A 23,635-nucleotide genomic window follows, 5' to 3' on the forward strand; every position below is an offset into this window, starting at 1 on the left:
TTTTCCGTTGTTATTCAGGAACTTGCTACGCGCGATTTTGGCTTTCCGCGAATCGCACCTGGAACTCTACACGACTGAGATAAAGTGATGAGATAGAGAGAGAGGTGAAATCACGTGATGAGATGAAGTGATGGGAGCTAAAGTGATGAGATAAAGAAATGAGAGAGACAGAGAGAGAGATAACTTCTCGAAGCTTTAGAAGCATCCGCAGACGTTGCGCGTATGATGTTCATAGAGCCAACATTATTATCCAATAATTGTGCTTTTCACAAGCATCTCCGGAACGTGTCCCTCGCGAATAACGAGGGAATACTGTGTAATAGGCTGACGTTTCAGGCAGTGGGTCTTCTTCAGAGTAGGAGGACCAAAATGTCAGCAGTGTTTTTATTTTATTTTAAATTTCATGTGTTTGTGAACCACTGGAATATTAGTCCCTGTTCCATTTTCTGTGTGTCGACGTAGGTTGCCGAAAAATACCGGATGATGAGATCAATATCTTGCGCTGGATGTTGGGACTGAACATGAGGCTAGGTGGAAGCTCCTGAACCCTTTCAGAGAGCTTCTGTCATCAAACATTTGTACTCGTGTACTGTGTCTATATATAAAAAATATACACAAAAAGGATGATGCCATCAGGTACATTTCAGCAGACTGGACCTGCAATCTAGAGTTCAGCAGTTCAAATCTTCTGGCATGGCGGTTGAAAACGCAATGTTTCTTAAATCCCTCCAGCGTGACTCTGCCCACTGAGCAGTAAAGAAAAACATGGATGCACCACAGTCAGTCGATCGGATGATCCGTTGGTGATGGGCGATGGAGTGTGGGTACTCCCACCTCGTCCGTGATGCGTGACCAAAGACGGGACAAGCAAACCTTCTAGTCGAGGGGCCTTTCCTTGAGCCCCTCCTAGAAGCAGAGGCCCCTTTTGTCGGCAGCAGCAGCCCGAGCGGCTAATTGCAGGGCTGCACCGTTGTGGGCACTCGTGTGCAATTTCCGCCGTCCTTATTATAAATGGCGGGCGTTACGCGAGCTGAAAATAAACAAGAGAGGCTGTATCGGACGTCTATTCCTGGAATTACTTGCATTAGGCGACAAGGAAGGTGTGGATCGGGGGAGCAGTCAAGACGCCCGAGACATCGCAACCACTGCTAACATTAGCAAGGTGACCTGGGAAGGGCATTGCATTTCTAAGAGTGACCCCCGATGAGAATGGCAATTGATACTAAAAATAATAATAATAAGAATTACTCATTTATTGAGTTATATTTAGTCCGAGGACCTTTTTTCATGAAATTCCTGCTACATCGGGTTGTTATTTTTAGATATTTTATGCCAATTTTATGCCAAGTCTTTAAAACTAAACTATCCTTTTTTTTTCAATTTTACCAGGTAAGGCCCACTGAGCTCTATAGCTCTTTTCACAACCGCCCTGGCTACAAATGATAGCTCAATGAAGTGGCTTATCACGTGGAAAGTTTATCGTAGCCAAATACTCGAAACGCGTGTTTCTAAACGTGGATGGGAAAAAGCAGACGGCCCAGAGAAAAATCCACACGACTATGGGGAGAACATGCAAACTCCAAATGTGCGACCTCCTGCATACCAGGCGATGCAGTTATCATCTCGACACCGTGGCACTATTGTATCTCATTTAGGCAGTTTATGTGGCTGTCACTGTATCACATTGGCTTTCCATTGCAAATTGAATTCTGTATCGATAACCTGGACATTCCAGAGCAGACTGAACACCTGTCTTAATGTTCTGCATGCCAAGTGTGAAGCGTAGGATTGAAATATTATTCCAATAAACATTGCGTTTTTTCAGCGACTGGATAGCATTGAAGCTCCAGAGACATTGATAACTGTGTTTAGAGTTCGATTCCTGCTTGTTATCTGCTGTGAAGTAAACGCTACAGGTTCTATAACATAATTGGAAAGATTAGAACATTTATGGGTCAGTTTCACATTTGAAATGCATCTTTTATTCAGGGCTTGCTATCAAAAGAGATCCTGTATGTCAATGGACACTAATCTCAACACATTCTAAATAAATGAAGAATGAGCATACGGCGTACATATTCATTGTATCACGAAAGTAGAATTTTATTAGATTTTTTTTATTAATATAAGTGCAGTTAAAGAACATTTTCTGTCCATGACTTACTGGCCAGAGAGTCCGTGATGAATGGCTGTGGTGGCTGTAATGGCCTTTCAGTTACGGATAATAAATCGCCAAATTGTCCTTCTAAACTTGTGTGGCGCAAGCCTTGGCTGCAAAACGATTGGCTCATTTACGTCATGTGCTTCAGCTCGCATGCATCAATCAAAATGTTTTTTTTTTTGGAATGGCCGGTGAGTGTAAAACTTATTTTATTTTTTTGCCGTGCCTGGAATAAAGACGTGTCATTTCATGTCAATATAAAAGACAAAGATCCCCCACGGAGCCTTTAAGAGATTGTCGGGGCAAGGGCTGTTAGCGAGCACTTATGAAGGCCGGCACGTCACACGAGGCGGTCGGGTGGTCAGCACCTTGCCCGACTGCCTCTCTCTCCCCAGTGCTGCTGTTTACACACCACGCCAGGTACACATTTAAGGCTGAGTTGACCTAGGGTAGGCCCCTTGACCGGTTAAAAAAATTCCCAGTGTTATTGGTCATGAGTGGGAATTGAAGGGAATTGAAGAGCACAGAAGTGTGGTCACCACATCTACGCCTCTATATAAGGAACGAAACATTTACAATCTGAGTACGAAGTTTTGCCAGTAATTACAACTAGCTTCATCAGGCGATAGACAGATTTGTGGAGAAATTATCCTGCATCGTTCGTTAAACAGAGGGATATATATATTTTTCATGCAGTAAAGAGTAATTGCATTCATTTCTTGCCATGCCTCATGTAGTTAAGGCTATAGTCAGTCCTGCATTAACTACCATCATCTTCATGACCCAAAAGCTCTAGCTACTAAGTCAGTTTGCTTGACTGTCAACAGTTCCAAGCTCACTAATTCCAATAAGGAATCGGCAGAATGCGTAATATTTTTGTGTTACATTTTATCCTCAGTTTTTCTTTATTGAAATAAATGAAGGCCTTCGTCCGTCCCCACCTGCATTTAAATACGTCATCAGCGGTGGTCTATTTCCGTGCCGGGTGAATGTCTCCCCCGGGCTGTTGCTGTCTCCGTGCCGATCTCATTATTAATCCGCCGCGCTCCTAGACACAGGAGCTGACTTCATCGGCTCCATCGCACTCTCCGCGGGCGCGCTGCCTCCTTTGACTGCCTCTCTGCAATTAGTCTCCACTACTGGGCATCGTCCCTTCCAGCGACGTGTCCTGCCCAAGCCTGCTTGCTTTCCTCAACAGCCAAACGTGTGTCTTGAACCTGCCTATGTGTACACCATTCTTTGGCACGTGTGTTGATGGCTAATGCAAGATCCAACCATATCCGTCCATTGCTCGCCGGGCTGCATTGGCTCTCCGGTTTGCCGGACGAATACATTGTGTGAGGTTGCACTCGTTACACATAAAGTGCTCGCCACAAATGACCCACAACACCTCGCTTGTCTCAAGGAGCATGCACCATCACGCGAACTCCTGTCATCCTCGCAGCAGCTGTTTTTTGGCTAGCCATTGAACAATGACGGACACTGCACCGCGTGCTTTCAGGTGCGCTTGCATGTATGCATTATCTTCTTTGGTTCTTTCGGTAAAGTCACGTAGAATGAGAATAAAGTAATAAATTGATCAAATAAAATAACACAATAATATTCTCACGACTTCAGACAGTCTCGTCCCCTTCACCTGATGAAGGCCGCTTGTGTTGTGGCCGAAACGTCGTGAGAATATTATTGCGTTATTTTATTTTATCAATTTATTATTTTATTCTCATTCTACGTGACTTTACCGAAAGAACCAAAGAAGATGAATCCTTGCAGTCACGAAAGCTTTAAATCGAAATGTATGTATTATGTTGAACATCGCCAACCGTGCTAATCTGCGGCCGTCTGGAACGCTCTTCCTTCCGATATTAGGAAGCCGCTGGAGCGATGCACTTTTAAATCATCTGGATTTAAAACTCATTTCTTTACAACTGCTTTTTGCGTTTAGTTTGTTGTCCTTCCCCCGCACCTCCAATTAGCACGGTTGGCTATGCACGGTAAAAGAGAAGTTCAGCATACATGCATGTGTCCTGCTCTAAGGCCACTGACGTTCCTGATGGTCAGTATAGTTTCTGTAACCTGCGTACATTCTCCAAGCCATGTGATCCTCTCTCGAAGCGCTAGCCTCTCCGACCCTCTTTGTGCTCCTCTCAACAAGCCAATGTGCCTACAGAGGAAGGGTCTAATTAATGCGTATCGCATTGCCTGCTATGATATTTTGTGTCGGAAGCACTCGGACGCGAATGGACAAAGCAGAAAAAAAAGCTGGAAAGTTGTCGTGATCAAAAATTGTTTTTGCTTTGGTGGCGGTGTAGAAGTACCAAGATAATATATCCGCCACCTTTATTATCAACGCTGCCTTCGAACAAAAAAAATATTCGAGACGTAGATTATAAGTATCGACTCATCATTCAACAATTCCATTGAGGCAACGGTTTGAACTGTGCGGTTTCATTTCACGGGATTATGTAAAAATAAAGTTTATTTTACTAAAATGAAAATTAAACGATTCAGTGATCTTCAGTGGCACATAGCAGGAACATTTTAAATAATCACAGCTGCGATGTTGCCAACCACCTTGGACTCTCTCAAGTCTCGCTACGACGCATGTGACCAATGGGAGTGTGGACTGGTGCAGGATTAGAGGGATGCGTTAGAATCCTCATGCCACCACGTGCGTATTGTACGCGTGCGTGTGTGGTTTTATTTGGGGAGCAGTCGTCCCAACGGTTCACCCGGCGACCCGAGTTCGATTTCCACTCACGGCCAACACCAGTGACGATTATCTGCCGAACCGGTCCTGGGCCTTCCCTAGGTCGACTCAGTGTGTAAACATCGCCACTAGGGAGACAAAGAGGGCCGGGTGTGTTGTTAGCCATCCACCCCCTCTCGTGCCGTGCCGGCCTTCATAGGTGCTCGCTTACAGCACTTGCCTCAACAGTCTGTTAAGGCTACACGGGAGATCTTTGTCATTGTGGTTTGGTCAATCTACTTCTGGATGAATAGCTCCCAATGTTACGTGGAGTTGTTTGATGGTGCAGTGGCTCGTGTATTACACTTTGCACCCGACAACCAGAGTTGGACTCAGTGGCGAGTGATATCTGCACGAGTCCTAATCCCTCTCTGCACCAACCTGCACCCCGATGTTCTAAATATTTGAACCTAGCAGCTCCAGTCATGCGTGAAGGACTAATAGATTGTATACATGCAAGTGCAATATTGGAGGTCACCCCGTCTTTGCTCCTAGACTGATGGCCTTAATCTAAGTTTTCGTGTGGCTGTTGTTGTTGTTTGACTTGCATCCCACTGGGTGTTTTTTTCAGGAATATTTTGCTGTTTTTTTTTTCCCCATGGATTTTCTGTTTGCACAGTCACACATAGTCACTTTAAGATGTTTTTCTTGTTCGTGTTTTTGTTTTTTTGTTTGTTGTGGTTACACCCGATTCAAGAGCCGAATGGCTCACAGGGCTATACCTAAATAAATAAATGAAATTGTTGCCTCTGTGGTCTGGAGTTGACTCTCCCAGTTGGCCAGATGTTAACTACCTTGCCTGATATAAAGGAGGTCATGGGTTCGACCCCGACCCTGACGCCTGTATATATTCGTAGTTTGCATGTTCTCTCTGTAGTCGCATGGATTTTGTTCCGGGTCCTCTGGTTTTTCCCTCCACATTTAGAAACATGCGTTTAGAGTGTTTGGCTGCGATATAAACTTCCACATGATAAGCCACTTCACTGAGCTATCATTCGTGGCCAGGTCGCTTCTGATAAAGAGCTATACAGCTCAGTGGGCCTTACCTGGTGAAATAAAAATAGTTTCGTTTGGCCTGGTAAATTTACAATTTAGACCAGAGCGACATTTTTTCCGATCTACCATTTACAAGAGACCGTGTCATGAGCACTGTTTTAAAATCATCCAATGGATTGGCATGCCCCTTGGGGAGGGGGGAGAGCTCGGGGGGGGGGGGGGGGGGTGGGGTGGGGGTTTGCAACCCTCCAACCAAAACCCGCTAATAATCAGTTTACAACAAATAATGAGAAACCTTCATCATTGGAAGAAAATTCCTTAAAAGTAAAGTACTTACCTGACGTATAACCTCACAAGGATTCCAACTAATAATGACAACTACGATTTACATTTGTAAGGCACCATTTCATCCGTAGATCCCAATGCGCCGCCATGCTTTCAAAACAGGAAATAAGCAGAACCAGGGTAAACGGCCAGAACTGGGGGGTGAAGACCAATTCAACGAGGTGAGTTTTCAAGAACGGACTTAAATAGCTTTAACAACTCTGATTGTCTTATTATCAAAGGCAAAGCGTTACAAAGCCTTACAAAGCCTGTGAGCTGCACTGGCAAAAGCCCGGACACCCCAGGAAATGAGCCTTGACCCCGGAGTCCGTCGAAGAACGCGATCCGAAGGTCTCAGGGACATCGTTGGAGAGTTAACATGGAATCAGTTCTTGCAAAATATTGAGGGACTAACCCATTGAGTGCCTTGTAGGTTTGCAGCAAGATCTGTGTAAACTAGTAATTTTAGAAGTGACTTATACGCACTCACCCTCATTGTCTTATACATATTAATCGTCACCTCTAGTTTTCCATCTTCCTATGCATTGACACCACTAATTTGGATATTGGCCACAAAATCGCCTGTTGCCTTATGCCTGCCATCCCACTCCAATCTCATGCCACCCCTTCGGTGGTGGCTACGTACGCCACTAATTCAGCACCGTGGAGGCAGCGAGGGATGCTGGATCACACAAAAGTTGCGAAACACCCGTCCCATACCTGTCAAGGAGGTGCCATACACTGACTCTGTGTGTTTGGGAACTTCGCAACAATGAACGGAGCGCTGGGCGGCCAGTCATCTCAGTCAGTCAACCCATGGCACCTGGGGTCTGTCCCGTGACCTCCTGCCAGCGGGCGTTCGACACTTCACGTGGCCTTAAAGTGCCGTAGTGACATCAAGGCCACTTAGTGGTGAATGGCGGTTGTTGTTGCTGTTCTTTGCTAGGAACTTCTGGTGCCTGGTCGTGTCACCGTTATCGTGCTGCGCTACGAACAAACGCGGCAACCCGAGTTCGATTCCTGCTCACGGTCAACATCAGTGACAATTATCTGAATCTGTCTTGGGCCTCCTCTAGGTCATCTCAGCTTCAAATGAGTACCTGGCGCGTTGCGTCAACGTCACCTCTAGGGAGACAAGCACGGGCGGGCGTGGTGCTGATCGCTCACCCCCTCGTGTGCCGTGCCGACCCTTCACGGGTGCTCGCGAACAGCACTTGCCCCAATGGTCTGTTAAAGGCGACACGGGGGGTCTTTGTCTTTGCGGGAACCTCTTGAGTGATATCCCCCGATATTCATGGGTGCTATCCGAGCACTTTGGGTTTCCTCCCATGTGAAAAGCACTCATCGATCAAATTGACCAAACATCCGCCACGCAAGGATTACACTGCCCTGTAGTCTCGACTCTTGATGAGGCGTCCTGGAGCGAACCCATTGCATTATTATTCTCTGAAAGAAGCGCCGCGAGTTTTTTGGCTTCATGAATTTGAACGGCATCGAATTCACCTGCGTACAACAACAACAACTACACAAATGTCTTTAATCTCTTCTATAAACAAGGGGGCATCCTTTTCGCTCAATGTGTGAATTTAGTGGCTATGTATCTGCATGTGCGTGTGTACGTACGTGTGTGTGTGTGTGCGCGCGTATGCGTACCGCCTTTGTGGCAGCGATCATACATTTTTAATCAGACGCAACAAACAGGGATGTCATCAATGTTTCACGAGGTGTGTTTTGTATGTTTTGTTCGGCGAGACAAGGTTTCCGAGGGAGTATTTGAGTGTGTTTTTTTTTTAGGAAACACCTGGTAACTGGAGGTTGCCATAATTGGTGCTCAAAGCAAACGGCTTGGCGGAGAGCGATCACTCCCCGTGTTTGGGACATTGCGTTACGTTGCGAACATTTGAGCGGTACCTGCCGCCTACCATTGCCAGCCTTTGCACGGGAGCAGTTGTAGAATTACTCTTCCAACACACTACCGGTGTGCTGTACCTGCGACGAATTGGCATGTTCTGTTGACGTGACAAACCTTACTAATTGGTGGTGGTGGTGGGTTTTTACGACGCATTTATATTTACGCGATCTAACCCACACACCTCTGTTATGGATATTGGCAGCGAAAGGTTACGTGTTAAACAGGGAGCAGTGAGTTTAAGAATAGGTTTTACCCTTTCTGGCAATAAAACTGGTGTTAAGATGTTCAGACAACAAACACGAACGTTTTGCAAGGAATCAAGTCTGCATTAACCACACATACTTGTGGTGAACATGCAAACAAAAACATAGTTGCTCTGGGAGCAGTGAGATCAACAGAAAATTAACCTCGAGAATTTCCCTATTTATTCTGAAAGTTTCCTTGGGAAGGTTGTAATGCGATAAACATCCACATTGTTAAATATTGTTGATGGGACAGATTGTGCGCTTCAGCTTCGCATTATGTTAATTAATGTCACGCGTTGATTTCAATTGTACTGCAGTTATTCACTTTGAAAACTGATTTCTTGGAATATAAGTAATAATAAGTGGAATTTGTAATGTTCATAATATGGTTGAATTCGTATCAGCTGCCACTCTAATTAATAAATGACATGCTCGCAAATGGAACAGTAGCATGCATTGTGTTTAATGGCATGAATTGTCAATTAATAAATTTATTTTCTTTCGCCTGGCAAGAGCCAGTTGAGATAGAATGCGTGACTTCGGGTGGAGCATGTCAATAAGAAAGAGATAATATTAATTGATGTGTTGCATTTTGAACGTTGTACAATCACATCTTCACACGTGGGCCTACTGTTGTGAACGGCATTACTGGGGAATTTGAGTCCAACGTTGCACCAGATGGCGCAAAACAGGGGTGGCCAGACCGCAACTTGCCAGCCGCATGGATCTCGCGGGCAGTTTAAAGTGCAGAGCTGCAGAGAAACTGCTACTTTTACACCATTTAAATTAACTTTTATTTTGAAACTGGAAAAATCTGAGGAAGCGGGAGCAGCCCATGGGCCACTCGCCCCTGGCTTGCAGAGCCAGACAAGAGTTACTCCCGAGGGGCTGCCGCAGATTTCTAAATTCAAAACAACACGGCCGACCAACACGTGCGAGAATCTTGTCCAAAAATAAAATTGATATAAAAGAGTTGATAATGAATTACAATATTATTATTATATACAGGCAGTATATGTTTCGTTGAAATGGGAATCAATGAAGTCTTTGCATAAAATTGTCTAAGTCTTGATAACAGCGGTTGCTGAACTATGATCTGTGGTGATCCACATGGCTGTAGAAAGTGGTGTGCTGGAGCTGTTGAGGTCGTGGGTTCGATCCCGACCATAGACGCCTGTTGAATATTTGGAGTTTGTGTGTCTTTCTCCCCATGGTCGTGTGGATTTTTTTTCCTGCTCCTGTTTATCCCTCCACACTTAGAATCAACATGCGTTAAAGTACAAACTCTATAAACAAAGCAAGCCAAGCTAATTAAACACGTTTTAAAACAAACATAATAACACAAAAATAACACAATACACACGAGTAACACACGATTACTTTGTAACAGGCATATGCCTACGTATATGTTTGCAACCAACTTATCAGGGAAATGATTTCTTCACGGTGGTGAGATTTTAACTTCCTCTCCTGATATACAGGAGGTTGTGGGTTCGAATTCAACCCTAACTCCTGTATATTTGGAGTTTGCATGTTCTCCCCGTGGTCGCGTGGATTTTTCTCCGGGTCCTGCAGTTGTTCCTTCCACATTTAGTAACATTTAGAGTGTTTGGCTGATATACATTTCCACATGATAAGCCACTTTGTTGAGCTATCATTTGTGGCCAGGTCGCTTCAGATAAAGAGCTATATAGCTCAGTGGGCCTTGCCTGGTAAAATAAGTAAATAAAATAGTTTGTAGTTTATAGTTGTGGATATTACACTTCACAGTTGTTACGAAACACCATATTCTTAACTGCCCATTGCACGACTAGTGTCATTCTATTGGAACCACGACCCGTCAACACAGCTGGTCATCAATCGAATATGCCGATATGCTGGCCATTGCTTAGGGACATCGTGCAGTGTCACTGATGCATGGTGGCTCGCGAACGTTTTGTTTTATTTTTAAGGTTTGACAGTGGTCGCAGGTCCAGAACGGTTAGGGAACCACTGCTCTAGAAAACTACCTTAATGGTTTAAACAAACAAAAAAACAGCTGACTATTAAGGCACCCCGGGGGCAGAAAGCTACAGTCGCACGGATGTAGAGGGTCACTTGTCTCTTTGTAACCATACCCATTTGGCTCGGGCTATGAATACCAGAGCTTTCATATATTGACATTAGTAGGTATTAAATTGTCTGGGCCAAGGCAATTAAAAGATTATACGATTACCGTGGAATATTACATATTCTCGTGCAGCTCAGTTATTGTACGCGGGGTACACTGTTACGCGGTGTTTTACAATGCACTGTCAGGTTCATATTCTTGGTTCTTTCGGTGAAGTCACGTAGAAGGGAAACAATAAAATAATAAAAATATTAAACAATAAAATTCTCACGACGTTTCGACTGCAACACAAGCAATCATCATCAGGTGTGAAAACCACAGCAAAAAAACCCCGCCACTTTTTTCTAATTTTCTTGCTGTGGTTTTCACACCTGATGATGATTGCTTGTGTTGCAGTCGAAACGTCGTGAGAATTTTATTGTTTAATATTTTTATTATTTTATTGTTTCCCTTCTACGTGGTGACTTTACCGAAAGAACCAAGAATATGAATCCCTGCAGTCACGAAATCTTTAAATCAACATTTCACTGTTAGGTTGTTATATGTTTTTGTCAGAACAGCAAAAAATTCGCACTTCGGCAGAGGCGTTTAAGTTTTGACTGTGTCGCTGGGAGCTTAATGTTTAAACATGTTTTTTTGTCGCTAAATATGCGACGATGGGTGTTGTCCTACGCATGTACGTGCTACGAGGAAGGGCCATTGCCAGAAATGTTACCCGTTATATATTTAATTCTGTTAAAACCACACTCTTATTGACAAATGTGCTGAGGTTTTTTTTGTGAATGACAGTACAACATATATTATAATTAAAAAAATAACGCTTACAGAATTATCGTACGTCTTGCCTTAAAAAAAACACATTTATATATAAACAGCCTTAGGAGTGTTGTTTCATCAGAGCAGAGTGATTTATTGACTTTACGGTTAGAGAAGATACTTTACACTGTGGGACCCTGGGAAAAATGTTGACACTTGAATTAAGCTGACAAATGAACGGTTTTAACATTTACATGAGCCCTTTTATATGAGTGCACACAATCGAGGATTCCATGATGGTGTAATGATCAGGGCACTGAACTTGTATTACAGAGGTCACTCGTTCAATAAATCCATCCCAACCCAATTGCCACGGTCGCAAGGTGTTCAGTACCTCTCCTGGTATACAGGAGGTTGTGGGTTCGAACCCTGACCCTAACTCCTGTATATTTGGAGTTTGCATGTTCTCCCCGTGGTCGCGTGGATTTTTCTCCGGGTCCTCCGGTTTTTCCCTCCACATTTAGAAATCGTCGTTTAGAGTACTTGGCTGCTGCTGTATATTTCCGCGTGATAAGCCACTGCGTTGAGCTATCATTTGTGGCCAGGTCGCTTATGAAAATGAGCTATATAGCTCAGTGGGCCTTACCTGGTAAAATAAACAATAGTTGAAAATTTATTTTTTCAATGTCAATGGATACAGCACAGTTAGTTGTGGGTCGGCAGGGCGCGTGAACTGGGGTGAAGAGTGCTGATACGCTGGTTAGCATGGAAGAGTAGGCCAATATACTCTCCAGCAGAGGACCTTCCACGCACCAGTGGAATGATCAAGCAATTGCACTAAGGCACCAGCATTATTTTTACCGTACAGTATAGAATAAACCATTGGAAAGTAAAAAAATGAAAACAACAAAAACACGTAAGCTGGTTTAAATGACAAAAAAAAAAACAAGAGCTAATTTAAATGTAGAAGTAGATAATTGGAGGAGAAAAAAAAACAAGCTACCGTTGCTGTGGAATTTAAATGTTTAAAAGCTCTGTTGAATGAGCAGTTTTCTGTGTAAATTCAAACTTGACAGGGGATCAATGGTAAGGGGCTAGGAGTGGTGAACTCACCGGATCGCCTCGCCGTTCTGTGAGCTTCAGCACCTTGCTAAGTTCGTTAAGGTTCATGTATTATAAATGTTCCTCAAGAATGTCTATTTTCAGATACATCAGTATGTTACCATATACCTATATTTTAAAACAAAAGTTGCGTCAGAAATACTTTCATATTTGACGTGGAAAGGCAGATATGTATAGGAGAAATACTGTCTGCTCATTTATTTTGTTATTTATATTGTCCACAATAGTGCTGATGATTATGTGGAGTTGTGTTTTGTATAATATGCATTGAACTGTTACTCTGTCTCGTAAGGGTAGGGTCCCTTCTTGTAGGATCAGCAGTTCACCAACATTGACTCAAGCAAGCGTGACTGCTGATGAGACACCATAACCGGTCCAGACCTTACTTGTTTTGACACAATGCTGCTGAAATCATGCACTGCCAGAAGGCAGTTTGGCTAATGAGATGTGTAAGAGACACTTTCACTTTTGATATGAAGAGACGGATATGTCATTGCCTGCTGATTTATTTTTTATGGGATAGAGTGTTGCCCCCTCACGCGTGTGGGTTTTATCCTTGTGTTCATTAATTAAAATAAGAACATCTTAATTTATAAAGGACCACAGAGCTTGGACAATTGTTGGCACCAGCTCACTGCCTGGCTGCAACCTCCCCGCTTGTCTGTGGTTCCCGCAACTTTGATTAGCATGGGTGGCTAATTTATAGTGTGAAATAAGTTCAACATACAGTACATACATAGGTTCCTCACTCCTCTGAGTTGCTCTCTGTCTTTGAGGGTTAGAAAATACTCTGCGGCGCATTGCAAGTGTTCTGAATGTCCAGCCACGGCTAACAGTTCGTGGTGAGTGATATCTGAACTGGTCTCGAATTCCTCCCTGTCACCGTTCCCTATGACGGACACGGTGTGTTGAGTCCTTCATTCGGTCGTGGGCTTTAAAATATATATATAAAAACAAACATTTAATTACTATTTGTGATTATGGAAATCATGGTTTAAGCTAAGATAGTATTTTGTCACGTAATACTCGTTCTCACACCCTTGCCACGTATGTATATATATTTTTTTATTACATCACCGTTCACGTATATACATCAGTAACATCACTTGGTCAGGTGCGTTAGGTCAAAGCCTTTTTTATTGCGTGGACGGCAGGGATCAATGGACACGTGTAATGTCTGGATTAACCGTATCAAGCGCTCGTGGAGAGCACGTGTGTCCGTGTGGCTCAGGGATCTAATGCCCAGGTCACCGTGCTAAGCCAGCCTCTCCAAAGAGCTGAGGTTATATCTTTCAACGTGGACACTTTTCAAATGTATATGGCATTTCTGCTTTGATCATGAAGGGGGATTTGAATAGCTTTTTTTTTTCCCAGCACCGGGAGCTCGTTCGGTAACGTGTGAATGAAACAATAGATATAGGTTATGGGTACATTTCTATCCAACCATTGCGATTAAATGTATGTATGTACGTTGAACTTCTTTCGCACCGCACATAGCCAACCGTGCTAATCGGAGGCACTCGGAAAAGACAACAAACTAAACACAAAAAGCAATTCTATAGAAATTAGTTTTCAATCTCGATGGTTTAAAAGTGCATAGCTCTAGTGGTTTCCGAATATTGGAAGGAAGAGCGTTCCAGACAGCCGCAGAAGCGCATTTGATGGCACCACAATAATGCTTTACGCCTACTATATCTGGCACAATATATGAGAACTCATTTTACACGTGAATTACCCAGAAAATAAGTCTCGTCACTTTTTTTTCAGGAATGTCCTACATAATTTAGCAGTATCGAGGCAATTATGCAAAATTATTTTCCCGATCGAGAAATTACCCACCCGCGTTGTTGTTTTTACTCTGCAGATTCGGACCTTGACGTGGCCTACTCACTTTCGAACGTCGCACTCCTGCCAATTAAACCTTTCCCATTCCAAGCCGTTTGCTAGTTGCAGGGTGGGGGGTCCCGTTCACCGCTGAATCTCGGTACACACGAGCGGTTCGGCGTTATTGTGTTTAGAGAGGCATAGCACTGCTGTTTTTAAAGACATTGTGCTGTACTCACCGCAGAGAACGGTAGCGGCACGTCCACACTCTCTGGTAGCTGGCGCCAAACCGTGCCACATGCCATACCCGCTTGGTCTTTTACTTCCAAATCCGTTGACGTATACATGGAATCGTAAGAAAAACTAATGGCATGCACATACATCATCAGAACGGGAAAGGATTAATATATTTTGTTACCAGGCCCATGAAGAAACCTTGGGACTGATATCAGCTTGCAAACTGTTTAATAATCCAAGGCGCACATCCAATGATGTATTTACATCATGACGTGTCATTGCAAAGCTTTATTTGCTGTTTTCATGAATCCAGGCTGGGCGGCACAGTGGTCAGAGCGTGTCACTCGTGAACGTAAGGCTAAACGTTTTGAACCCTGGCCAAGGGTCAACTTGGCCCTGCATCCCTATAAGGTCGACAAAATAAGAGTAACAAAAGATAATGATTAAAACTTGAGAAGCGCCGCACGGTACCCGCTCGCTTTCTGAAGAGAGCGAACGACTCGGCGGCACGGCGAAGAGCCACAGGCGATCGGGGCAGCCACGCGATGAGCTGGCACCAAATTCCCGTTGCCAAGTACATGCACACTGTGACAAAAAAACCAACGCCAATTGTACCTTACACAGTTTGTATTTTGTGCGTGAATTGCTTTTTTTAACATCCATGAGACTTGCATAAGAAACGGCTGACCAGAGGTATTGAGCCGAGGTCTCAACTGACGTATGGTCGAAGCCCTATTCAATGATAATTGGAATACGTCCCATAGGACACTGCTCTCAGGCTGCTGCTGGTTGTAACCTCCAATTTGCTGGCATAGTCTTGTGTGTGTGTGTGGGTGGTTCTATGTCATACCAAATACTTTACGGTGTAAGAATGCAATGATATGTTCGCATATGTCACCTGGTTGTCGTGTTTTACTGTGATGTAGGTGTCCGTGACGTTACATCTCATAGGCTAGAGGTAGACATTAATTTGATTCTGAAGAAGTGTATGTTTTTTTTTAATAATATCTTAAACATTTAATTAATGAGCTTAAATAGACAGTAGAACCTTGGATTGATAGCTTGGTCTGCGAGGGTTTTGCAAGGCGGGCAACATTTTAAAGTAAATATTAATTTGATAAACGAGCGAGGGTCTTGCAATACGAGCAGTACGTACTGTATACGCTTTGTCTGCCGAGCATCAAGGGATCACAAGACTGTTGTGGGAGGATGCTACATTGGGATGTTTGGCCAATTCCATGAATGAGTGTGTTTGCGTGAAAACCAGGAGCACCAAGAGAAAATCCATCCATGCACGTGAGGGGTAACGCTCAAAGCTCTGCACAAAAATATTCAACAATTAATGATGTGCTAAGATCTCTTGGTCCACCTTGCAGATGTACGTAAGATACTGTTGTACTTATTCTAATTGAGCGCAGGCTAATGTAAATGATAGGATTTCTTTAAATTAATTTTTGTTCCCTTGTTTAACAAAAAATTATTTCACGCCTCATCGCCTACATTACCTATAGACATTAGTCAAACAATCCAATGACTAAACTTAGCTGATTATTCTTATTACATTCGTGAATGGTTAGGATCGGTGAGGGTTTCCTCTATAAATACATGGACTATATGAAATGATATGTTCGCATGTTAATATTGTTAATTGTGATCCATAATTGATATTGGGTTAGGGCCAGGTTGTAGTCTCCATGCCAAATGTCCTTGTCATTAGCCCTCCACCACCTGGCAAGATGGTCACCGGTGGCTTAGGGCTTCTCATGACTGAATTCAGCATTAACACACGACGACGTTTCTCTCAAACTGCTTTTGAGCTGCATGATGGGAGTTTGGAAATCAGAATCAGAATATGTATTTATTTACACTGGAGGAATCCGGTGAGCTGTAAAGCTCTTTTTCACCATTGTCCAGTACTTTCACAGATGTCCCGTAGTTCCACAGATGTCTCATTGTTCCACAGATGTCCAATGCTTTCACAGATTTACAGGAGTTCCACAGATGTCCAGTAGTTTAACAGATATCCAGGAATTCACCACCCGGTGAAGCTCCAAGCAGAAACGTTGTATTTTGATGAGTCTTAAGCCACCAGTGAGAATTTGATCAATACTTTGGCATGCATATAATTAATATCTTAATATTTTTGTAAATGTGACAATCCTGTCGGGTGGTTGAGGGTTGATGATATTAATCTTTGACATTCAATTTCCATGTAACCAACCCTTACATTATACATGGATCAATGTATTAGCTATGAAAACAAAGGTATTCTGGTGAATTACATTATGGCAATAACATTGTGGTAATAAGCTCCATGGCAGGAAAGGTTACCCTAAGCATTACGTTGTCGTGGTGAACTTTGTAATAACAAAACATAACAAATAGACTTCATTTTGTCTCACTGCATAAAATAAACTTACATTTTACTCTGCTGATGTAGCTGAGAAAGTTAAAGTCTGTCCCCAGTTTAAGTTTTTTGTCAGCATGAACAAATGCTACTCGAAAATATTGGTCTATAAGGCCTTTAAGGAGTATGCACTGAAACGTTCCTTGATTTATTTGCGCGTGGTGAGACAAGATGTGCATTTTTGTACGCTGCAGTCCACATCCCACAGGGGTTCCTCTGTGTACCAGTGAGGGTTCATTTGTTTGCGTGTCACACAACACTTTTTTTTTCAGAAGGACTTCTTTGATCATTAATGGATCAGTGGGGAAGACCCATGGGCAGTTCTCTGACCTCTGGGCTCAAGGCTAAGCAGATTAACAATTTCTTGTATTGAGAACTGTGAAGTGTTGCATTCCCTGGAGGGAGCATTAAGTGTGCTTAACATTAAGTGGTCACCTTTTTGTGGGCATTTGAATACTATAATGCCCTCGTTAGAACGAGGAAATTTGTGGTATAATTGTGCTGTAATCAAACACACACATTCCACGAACTAAACAGTCCTCCATTGTAAATTGTCCATATGGACGAAACTTTTATGGAAATTATTATAATAAATGTAATAATTATAATAGATGTAATGCATCTTGTCATTCAGAGACGGTGCCCCATGGCTGAAAAATTGCTTGGTTATTCAAGCATCAAAGGTGCATAAGATCATAAAATCAAATCCCAGCCGGTTTTCACTTGAGGGTTGGTAAAAATAAGGCAATAAGTTAAATGGGCACCATCTGGTAAAACACTACCCATCGAAGAAAGTCTTCAGGGGTTTTTTAATGTTCCGGATAGACTGATCACCAAAGCAAGTTGGGATTTCCACAGCTTACTCGATGCCTTTGCAGAGAAGACATCCATGCAATATTCATATGGGCATGGGAAAACTTTGTCTCTTGCCTCTGTTTTTTTCCCATTTCCCTGTGGCTCGTGTGAAGCTAGCTCATGACTCTTGATTTGCTGTGTTAGAACAACATCCTAAAGTTATTCTGTCTATGGGGAAAGCATGGCCACCAAATGTGATCTCTGTGTAATAACGTGACGCAGGCAATGCACACGCACACACACTCACACTCTCTCTCGCTCGCACCGTATCCTTTATCAAGTGGGCAATGACTGTGAAGTGTAAAAGACACGAGTCACACATCCACCTGACCCCATAGCCACAGTGACTTTAGGGCAGCTATGCCCCAGGTTACAGATGTGTTGTGTTGCGCCCATTTGATGCACTGTCGCACGGCCCGTCCCCCCAGGAGACTTGGATTATTTCTTGCTGGATCATGCGTCATGGCATAGCAGCGAGGCGTCCCCAGTATTTGCGGTGAGCCCAGAAAGCCGCGAAAGAGGATATTTCACGTTCCCCGACCACTCCATCTCTTGCCATCGATAGTGCAGCAGCTCCCCCCTGTCATCCTCCATAACCATCCAGAGCAATGCATGCAGCAGCAGTAAGGCCTGGGTTCAGTTCTCGAGATGGTGTTGCAGTCTGCCAGGTGTTTTGTCTCATTCCTATGCCAGGCTTGGCTTACTATGGTGACCGAATGAGTGCAGGGTGTTTTTATTTAATTAATACATTGAGGTTATACTCACCCGCTACAAAGTCATGGAAAATTGTGGAAACCTACCAATGCATGAATATAACCTCCGCTGTGTGATGTAAGACTCCTTTATTCACAAAAGGCATGGATGAGAAAACTCTGTAGCGGCAGCACTTTCTCACAGAACTTGACCCAAGCCTCACACAACCGCATGCACGTTCTTTTTGAGTTTAATTAATTTGTTTAAGCAAGTTGATTCATTGTTTTTTTTATTTAATTCAGTTTCATTTTGTGCCCGCCTTTTTTGCCTTATCTCCCCTTCCCTCCCCCTCTCCACCCACCCTTCCTTTGTTGTTGTTGTTGTGTTGTCGGTGTGTGTGCGTGTGCGCACGTGATCACCGCTCAGGGGAAACAGTGAGGGTGAAAAGAAAGACTAGCTCTCTCGGGCCCATGGCCGCAGGCACCGCCACTGAGCGCCCCAAGCGGGCGGTGAATTTCGTGGGTGGGAGGTCGCTGGACGATGGCCTCGACTGGCGCGAGCCGCAGACCAAAGACTCGGGCATAGACACGTGCAGTAGCACGACCCTTAACGAGGAGCACTCTAGCAATAGCGACAAGGTACAACATCTGCCACTTTTGTTGTTGTTGTTGTGTGTGCACCCTCACAGGCAAAGCTAGACGCTGCCATTAGGGTTGCCACCGTCTGAAGTACAAAATACTGGAGGCACGTAGTGGAAATAAGAATAGCTTTACAATACGGGAACAGGAGGTGGGGGGGGGTTCTTACATGTAAATGCATTGTCTTTGAGTGATGTTGTTCATACGGCGGACGCCAGCATGCTCCTCTTCTCATAGACAATTTGACTCCATCCCGTGCCGGAACCCACAGACATAGGTTGTTTGACAGGTGGGATGCCCCATCCCCCGGAATCCCCCAATGGAAGGGGATGGCTCCCCCCCACACGTGACTCCGAAGCCGTCAATTTCCTCAGTGCTCTAGGATTTCTGGGAACTCTCAGACATCGTGTAGGCTCCTGGAGTTTGGAACGTTTGAAATCGTTTTTGTGCAGCTAATTCTGGGGTCCCCTAAGGCAATATAAATGCATGTTTTAATAGTATGTTATTTCTATCGCCTTAAGCGAGCTGCAGCTTTAAATGTGGTGCGAGCGGCGGTGTAGGGAGCGTGTAAGGCTCGCTGGCCCAGGAAGATCTGGCCGCAATGCTTGCTCGTGACCTGCACATACCCTCGTCGGGGCCTGGCGATATACAGATGAGGTTGACAGGAGTTTGGGTCGGCTCACAATATGAGCGATCTTGCACTCCGCGTACCGTCATCTCTGAGGCGATGACCGTAATGGCTGCTCTGGCGCATGATAGTTATACAGAGCAAGGCGGACGCTGAGCAAGACATCCCTGAGGAAGCGGCGGCAACCTTTGGAGTAACCGGGGATGAACGGATCAGGGCCACGCGCACATGGCCAAAGTGATCCAGTGGCACTCGGTCCCCTATGGGCCCTGCCAACGCAGGCAATGGGGTGTCAGCAAGGGAGCGCCCAAGGCTCCCTCATGCCATCACCGACCGGCAGCACCAGCCCACCGTGTGGGCACACAGCCCCAGGATTTGCCGTGCGAGGCCTGCCCACAACTCTTTGGTGGTGTGCACACAACACATAGATCGCCCACCACTAGGAAGCCATCCTGTCCGAGCCAAGGAGAAAGGCCCACGTGGAGGGCCGACAGCCTCTGGAAAGTGCCCTTGCAGATCGCCTTGGGGCAGGATGACTGCTCATTGGCGCAGGACCTTTCAAACCACAAATCATGGTTACACCTCTGATTGGCACGGTGTGTAATAAGTTCAACATTCGTACATACAGAATGAGCTTATGCAAGAGTACAAAGATGAGGCTGAAGAAGACCTCAGGAGAGCTCAAAAGTCCATAGTTCCTCTGGACGTAACAAAAGCTCCTCCAGCACCCAGCGAGAATCTGTTAGAAACAGATTTGTCTTCATTTGATCTAAATACCACAAGAGAAGGGTTGGGTGAGTGGGGTGATCCTCAACATCACAAACTGACTTGGATAGTGAAAGGTTTGTTAGGAAACTCCTGTAAGGCAACCTAAGGAAGCTTTATAAAAGTGGTTTGAATAGTTCTAGACCTAATGGCGCTGTATTTAGACATAGAGGCCTCAGGAAATAATAATCAAATGTGAGAACACAGAGGCATTGGCATTAACTAATTTACTCTTTTATCAACACATGGGTGGGAAAAAAAACGCTTTCAAGCTTTAGGATCCTCAGATCAGTAGAGTGCAGATATGCAGTCTCAGAGGATAGATGGGAAAGTTTTCTTATAATGTTCTGGTTCAATTCAGCAATGGCACGGCTTGCAAATAATCCGCCAGCTTCTGAAGATCCATCCCTGGCCTTACCAGATAGCCTGCTACAAGAAGAGAGGTCACGCCATGTTTGCCCTTCTTTAGACGACCTGCTGCTAACAAAGCGAGCTCTGCGGAATCACCGAGAGTGGTGATCACGGAGGAGATTGACGCGCTTCAAGTGGGAAAGGCCTCCAACTTGATCAGGGATGGCCCTTCCAAATTTGCATTTGATTCTGAATGCTCTGCGTGGCCCTCCGTCTGAGCCCCTGGCCACGTGTTTGGAGTGTTTCCTGAGGACGGCCTCGGCAAGGCGGATCAGCGGGATCCACTCCTTGACGGTTGGCCCAAGTTATGGAGCGGCGTCTAAAGATCCCGAACGTGGTGTTGGAATTCAACGTTAATCAGGATGTATTGCTCCCGTCATACATTTAGTACCAAACCAATGCCATCCTCGGTGGGGACGAAGGTTGATCGGCCTGGGCTGGGCCCACTCCTCTTCGCTGAATGCTGTCAAGGAGTAGAGGCAGTCGGAACAGCCCGTTGTTCTGTTTGGTTTACATAAAAGAACAGGGAGTGCATACAAGCGGCGTGCCGGATAAGTGGCCTGGGTACGGTTGGCAGTCGTAACCTGCATTCCACAAGGGCTGCGGCTGTGTCCTGCTCAAAGCAGGGCTGGTGTTCCCCCTTGCTTGAGCAAAGGGGAGCTCTCCTACAAGGCACTGCAGGCCGGGCACTTCAGGGTCTCAAGACAGCCGTTTCAGGAGAGCCGTGTCTCTTCAACTGCAAAAACAGTGGATCGTGCTGTTTTTCTTCTTCCTCCCACTGCCCTTCCGTGGGTTTTGGCATCGGCTAACCCGTCGACGAGAAGAGCAGCGTGTCGGCGCTTCGCTATGGTTTTCATAGACAAGCCGCCAACACTCCCTCCGCTGCCACGCCACGCCACCCACCCTGTGCAAACAGCGTTGTTATTTGTCGCTTAATGTTGCCAACTACTTTGTACTATTGCTGCCGGATGAGCGTGGTCACATTGTGAATTGGCTCCGATGAGTTATGTCACTGAGGAAAATGGCGACTCGTTGGGGGGGGGGGGGGGCGCTAACGTTATGGAGGTGGGGGGGCGGGTCCTACCCATAAAAAGTTTTAGATTTATTGCTGCGGGCACGCAATGGAGTTCAATTGTCTGTGAGAAGTGGAGTGTGTCAGCTGCCTATGGAAACTGGACTCAACGTGAGTATTCAAAGCAATGTATCATTACACCGCTGTCAAAAAAAATAAAACCGGGGCTTTTAATGAACTCGGGTTGATTTGCATATTTCCCGGGATAGCTACCTCAAAAATAGGGTGTCCTGGGAAAACTAGGACAAGTGGCAACCCTAGCTCTCCTGTGTGCACATTTTTTTTCTCAGACTTTCGTGCCCACGTCACCAGGGAGGTGATCTTGGGAAATTTCCTTCGCTTCATATAAAAAAAAAAACATAAAAATTGTAATAATAATAATAATTTACAGCTATGCTATTTAAATGTTAAATGTTTTTTTACATGCATTATGAGATTTACACTCAGGATTTGGCTCTGATGCAATACATTTTAACTAAATAAAACAACACATGTAGCTATTTGGAAGTTGCGCTATTGCCTATAAAACTGACCAATACAATATATTACCTGTTCAATACTTTATAAAACATTCTTATGTTTATTTGTAACTGATCTTGTTTATAACTTGCTGAAAAGCCCACTGAGATGACAAGTCTCCTTTTCAAGGGAAACCTGAGCCACAAAAGAAAATACGGCACTACCAAACCATAAATTACAGGACATTTTCATTACCCGGCAAGGCAATTTACCAGTATGAAGGTTTATAACACAGCTAAAAATATCAGCACATGCAAATTTAATTAAGTAGGAGGCAACGTCTGTTAGCATTCACCCAGGTATTGCCCAAGCAATGAGCCTCATCGTTAAAGGTGTGGCCCTGCAATTGCTTGTTAATGCCACTGCTGGCAGAAGGGGCCCGATGAGGAAGGGGCTATCTAGAGAAGGTATTTGGGCTGCTCTTTTTAGTGACCCATTTAAAAAAAAAACTCACTGAGATACTTTTGACAAATAATAATAATAATAAAAAAATCCCCCGAGAGGGAATATTCATTCAATCGTAAAATAGGTGCGATATTGTTCCATTGACGAGCAGTGCCAAGGTAATCAATTTGGCATTAGTATATCCATCATGTGTGTAACTCTTAAATCCTAGTTATGCTGCATTAATTATGTAGAAGAGCTCTGTGGTAAATGAACAATGAAATTAATCATTTATGAGGACTATATATTTACAGTATAGAATTAAACATGTGGATATATTCCTAGCAATCTCCTCGGCAAGTTCAATTAAGATATTCAGTTTAAAATTTGATGAGTAAATAATTTTATTGGTAAATAAAGTGGATTGATAAGTGCACAAGTCATCCCTGTGGTCTGGTCAACTAGACACACTGCTTGAGTTTTAGACTTAAGGAAATTAGAAAATATTACTTTGGCTGGGCAAGCAATGTTGTGAATGCTCTTCCTGATTCAAAACCAAATATATGGTTTATTGCTTCGCAGTGCGTTATTGTAAAGTTTTCAAGTAATGCTTACATTTAATTTGCTTGCAACGAACTCATAAATAAATACTAACACGTAAATCACACACTTCTAATAATACATCATGCGAAAAAAATAATGGTAAAGACAGTCCATGAATCGTCATAATTTTTTTTTACTTGCAAATATGTTCTGCTGTGGTTTCAGTACGCCGCAGGTGCATTATCGTTTTTGACATTCGATTAAAACTCGAGGAAATTTCACCGGGT

General features: G+C 44.1%; 1 protein-coding gene across 20 annotated transcripts in view; it reads left to right on the top strand.

Annotated features, from left to right (window-relative positions):
- Positions 1-23,635, top strand: part of LOC116945264 (regulating synaptic membrane exocytosis protein 2-like) — a 264,074-nt gene that overhangs the window by 124,215 nt on the left and 116,224 nt on the right. For 14 of the 20 annotated variants that reach the window (XM_032959632.2, XM_076069008.1, XM_076069010.1 and 11 more), the window contains one exon: positions 18,815-19,026. In XM_032959632.2, coding sequence (XP_032815523.2) covers positions 18,815-19,026 — 212 coding nt within the window. Of the gene's footprint in view, positions 1-18,123; positions 18,192-18,814; positions 19,027-23,635 lie in introns of those variants that run through there. The other 6 variants (XM_076069014.1, XM_076069015.1, XM_076069017.1 and 3 more) reach the window with 2 other exon arrangements.

The sequence above is a fragment of the Petromyzon marinus genome, chromosome 23 (assembly GCF_048934315.1).
Source record: "Petromyzon marinus isolate PM22_M1 ecotype Great Lakes invasive population chromosome 23, UKy_Petmar_22M1.pri1.0, whole genome shotgun sequence".
NCBI classification, from domain to species: domain Eukaryota; kingdom Metazoa; phylum Chordata; class Hyperoartia; order Petromyzontiformes; family Petromyzontidae; genus Petromyzon; species Petromyzon marinus.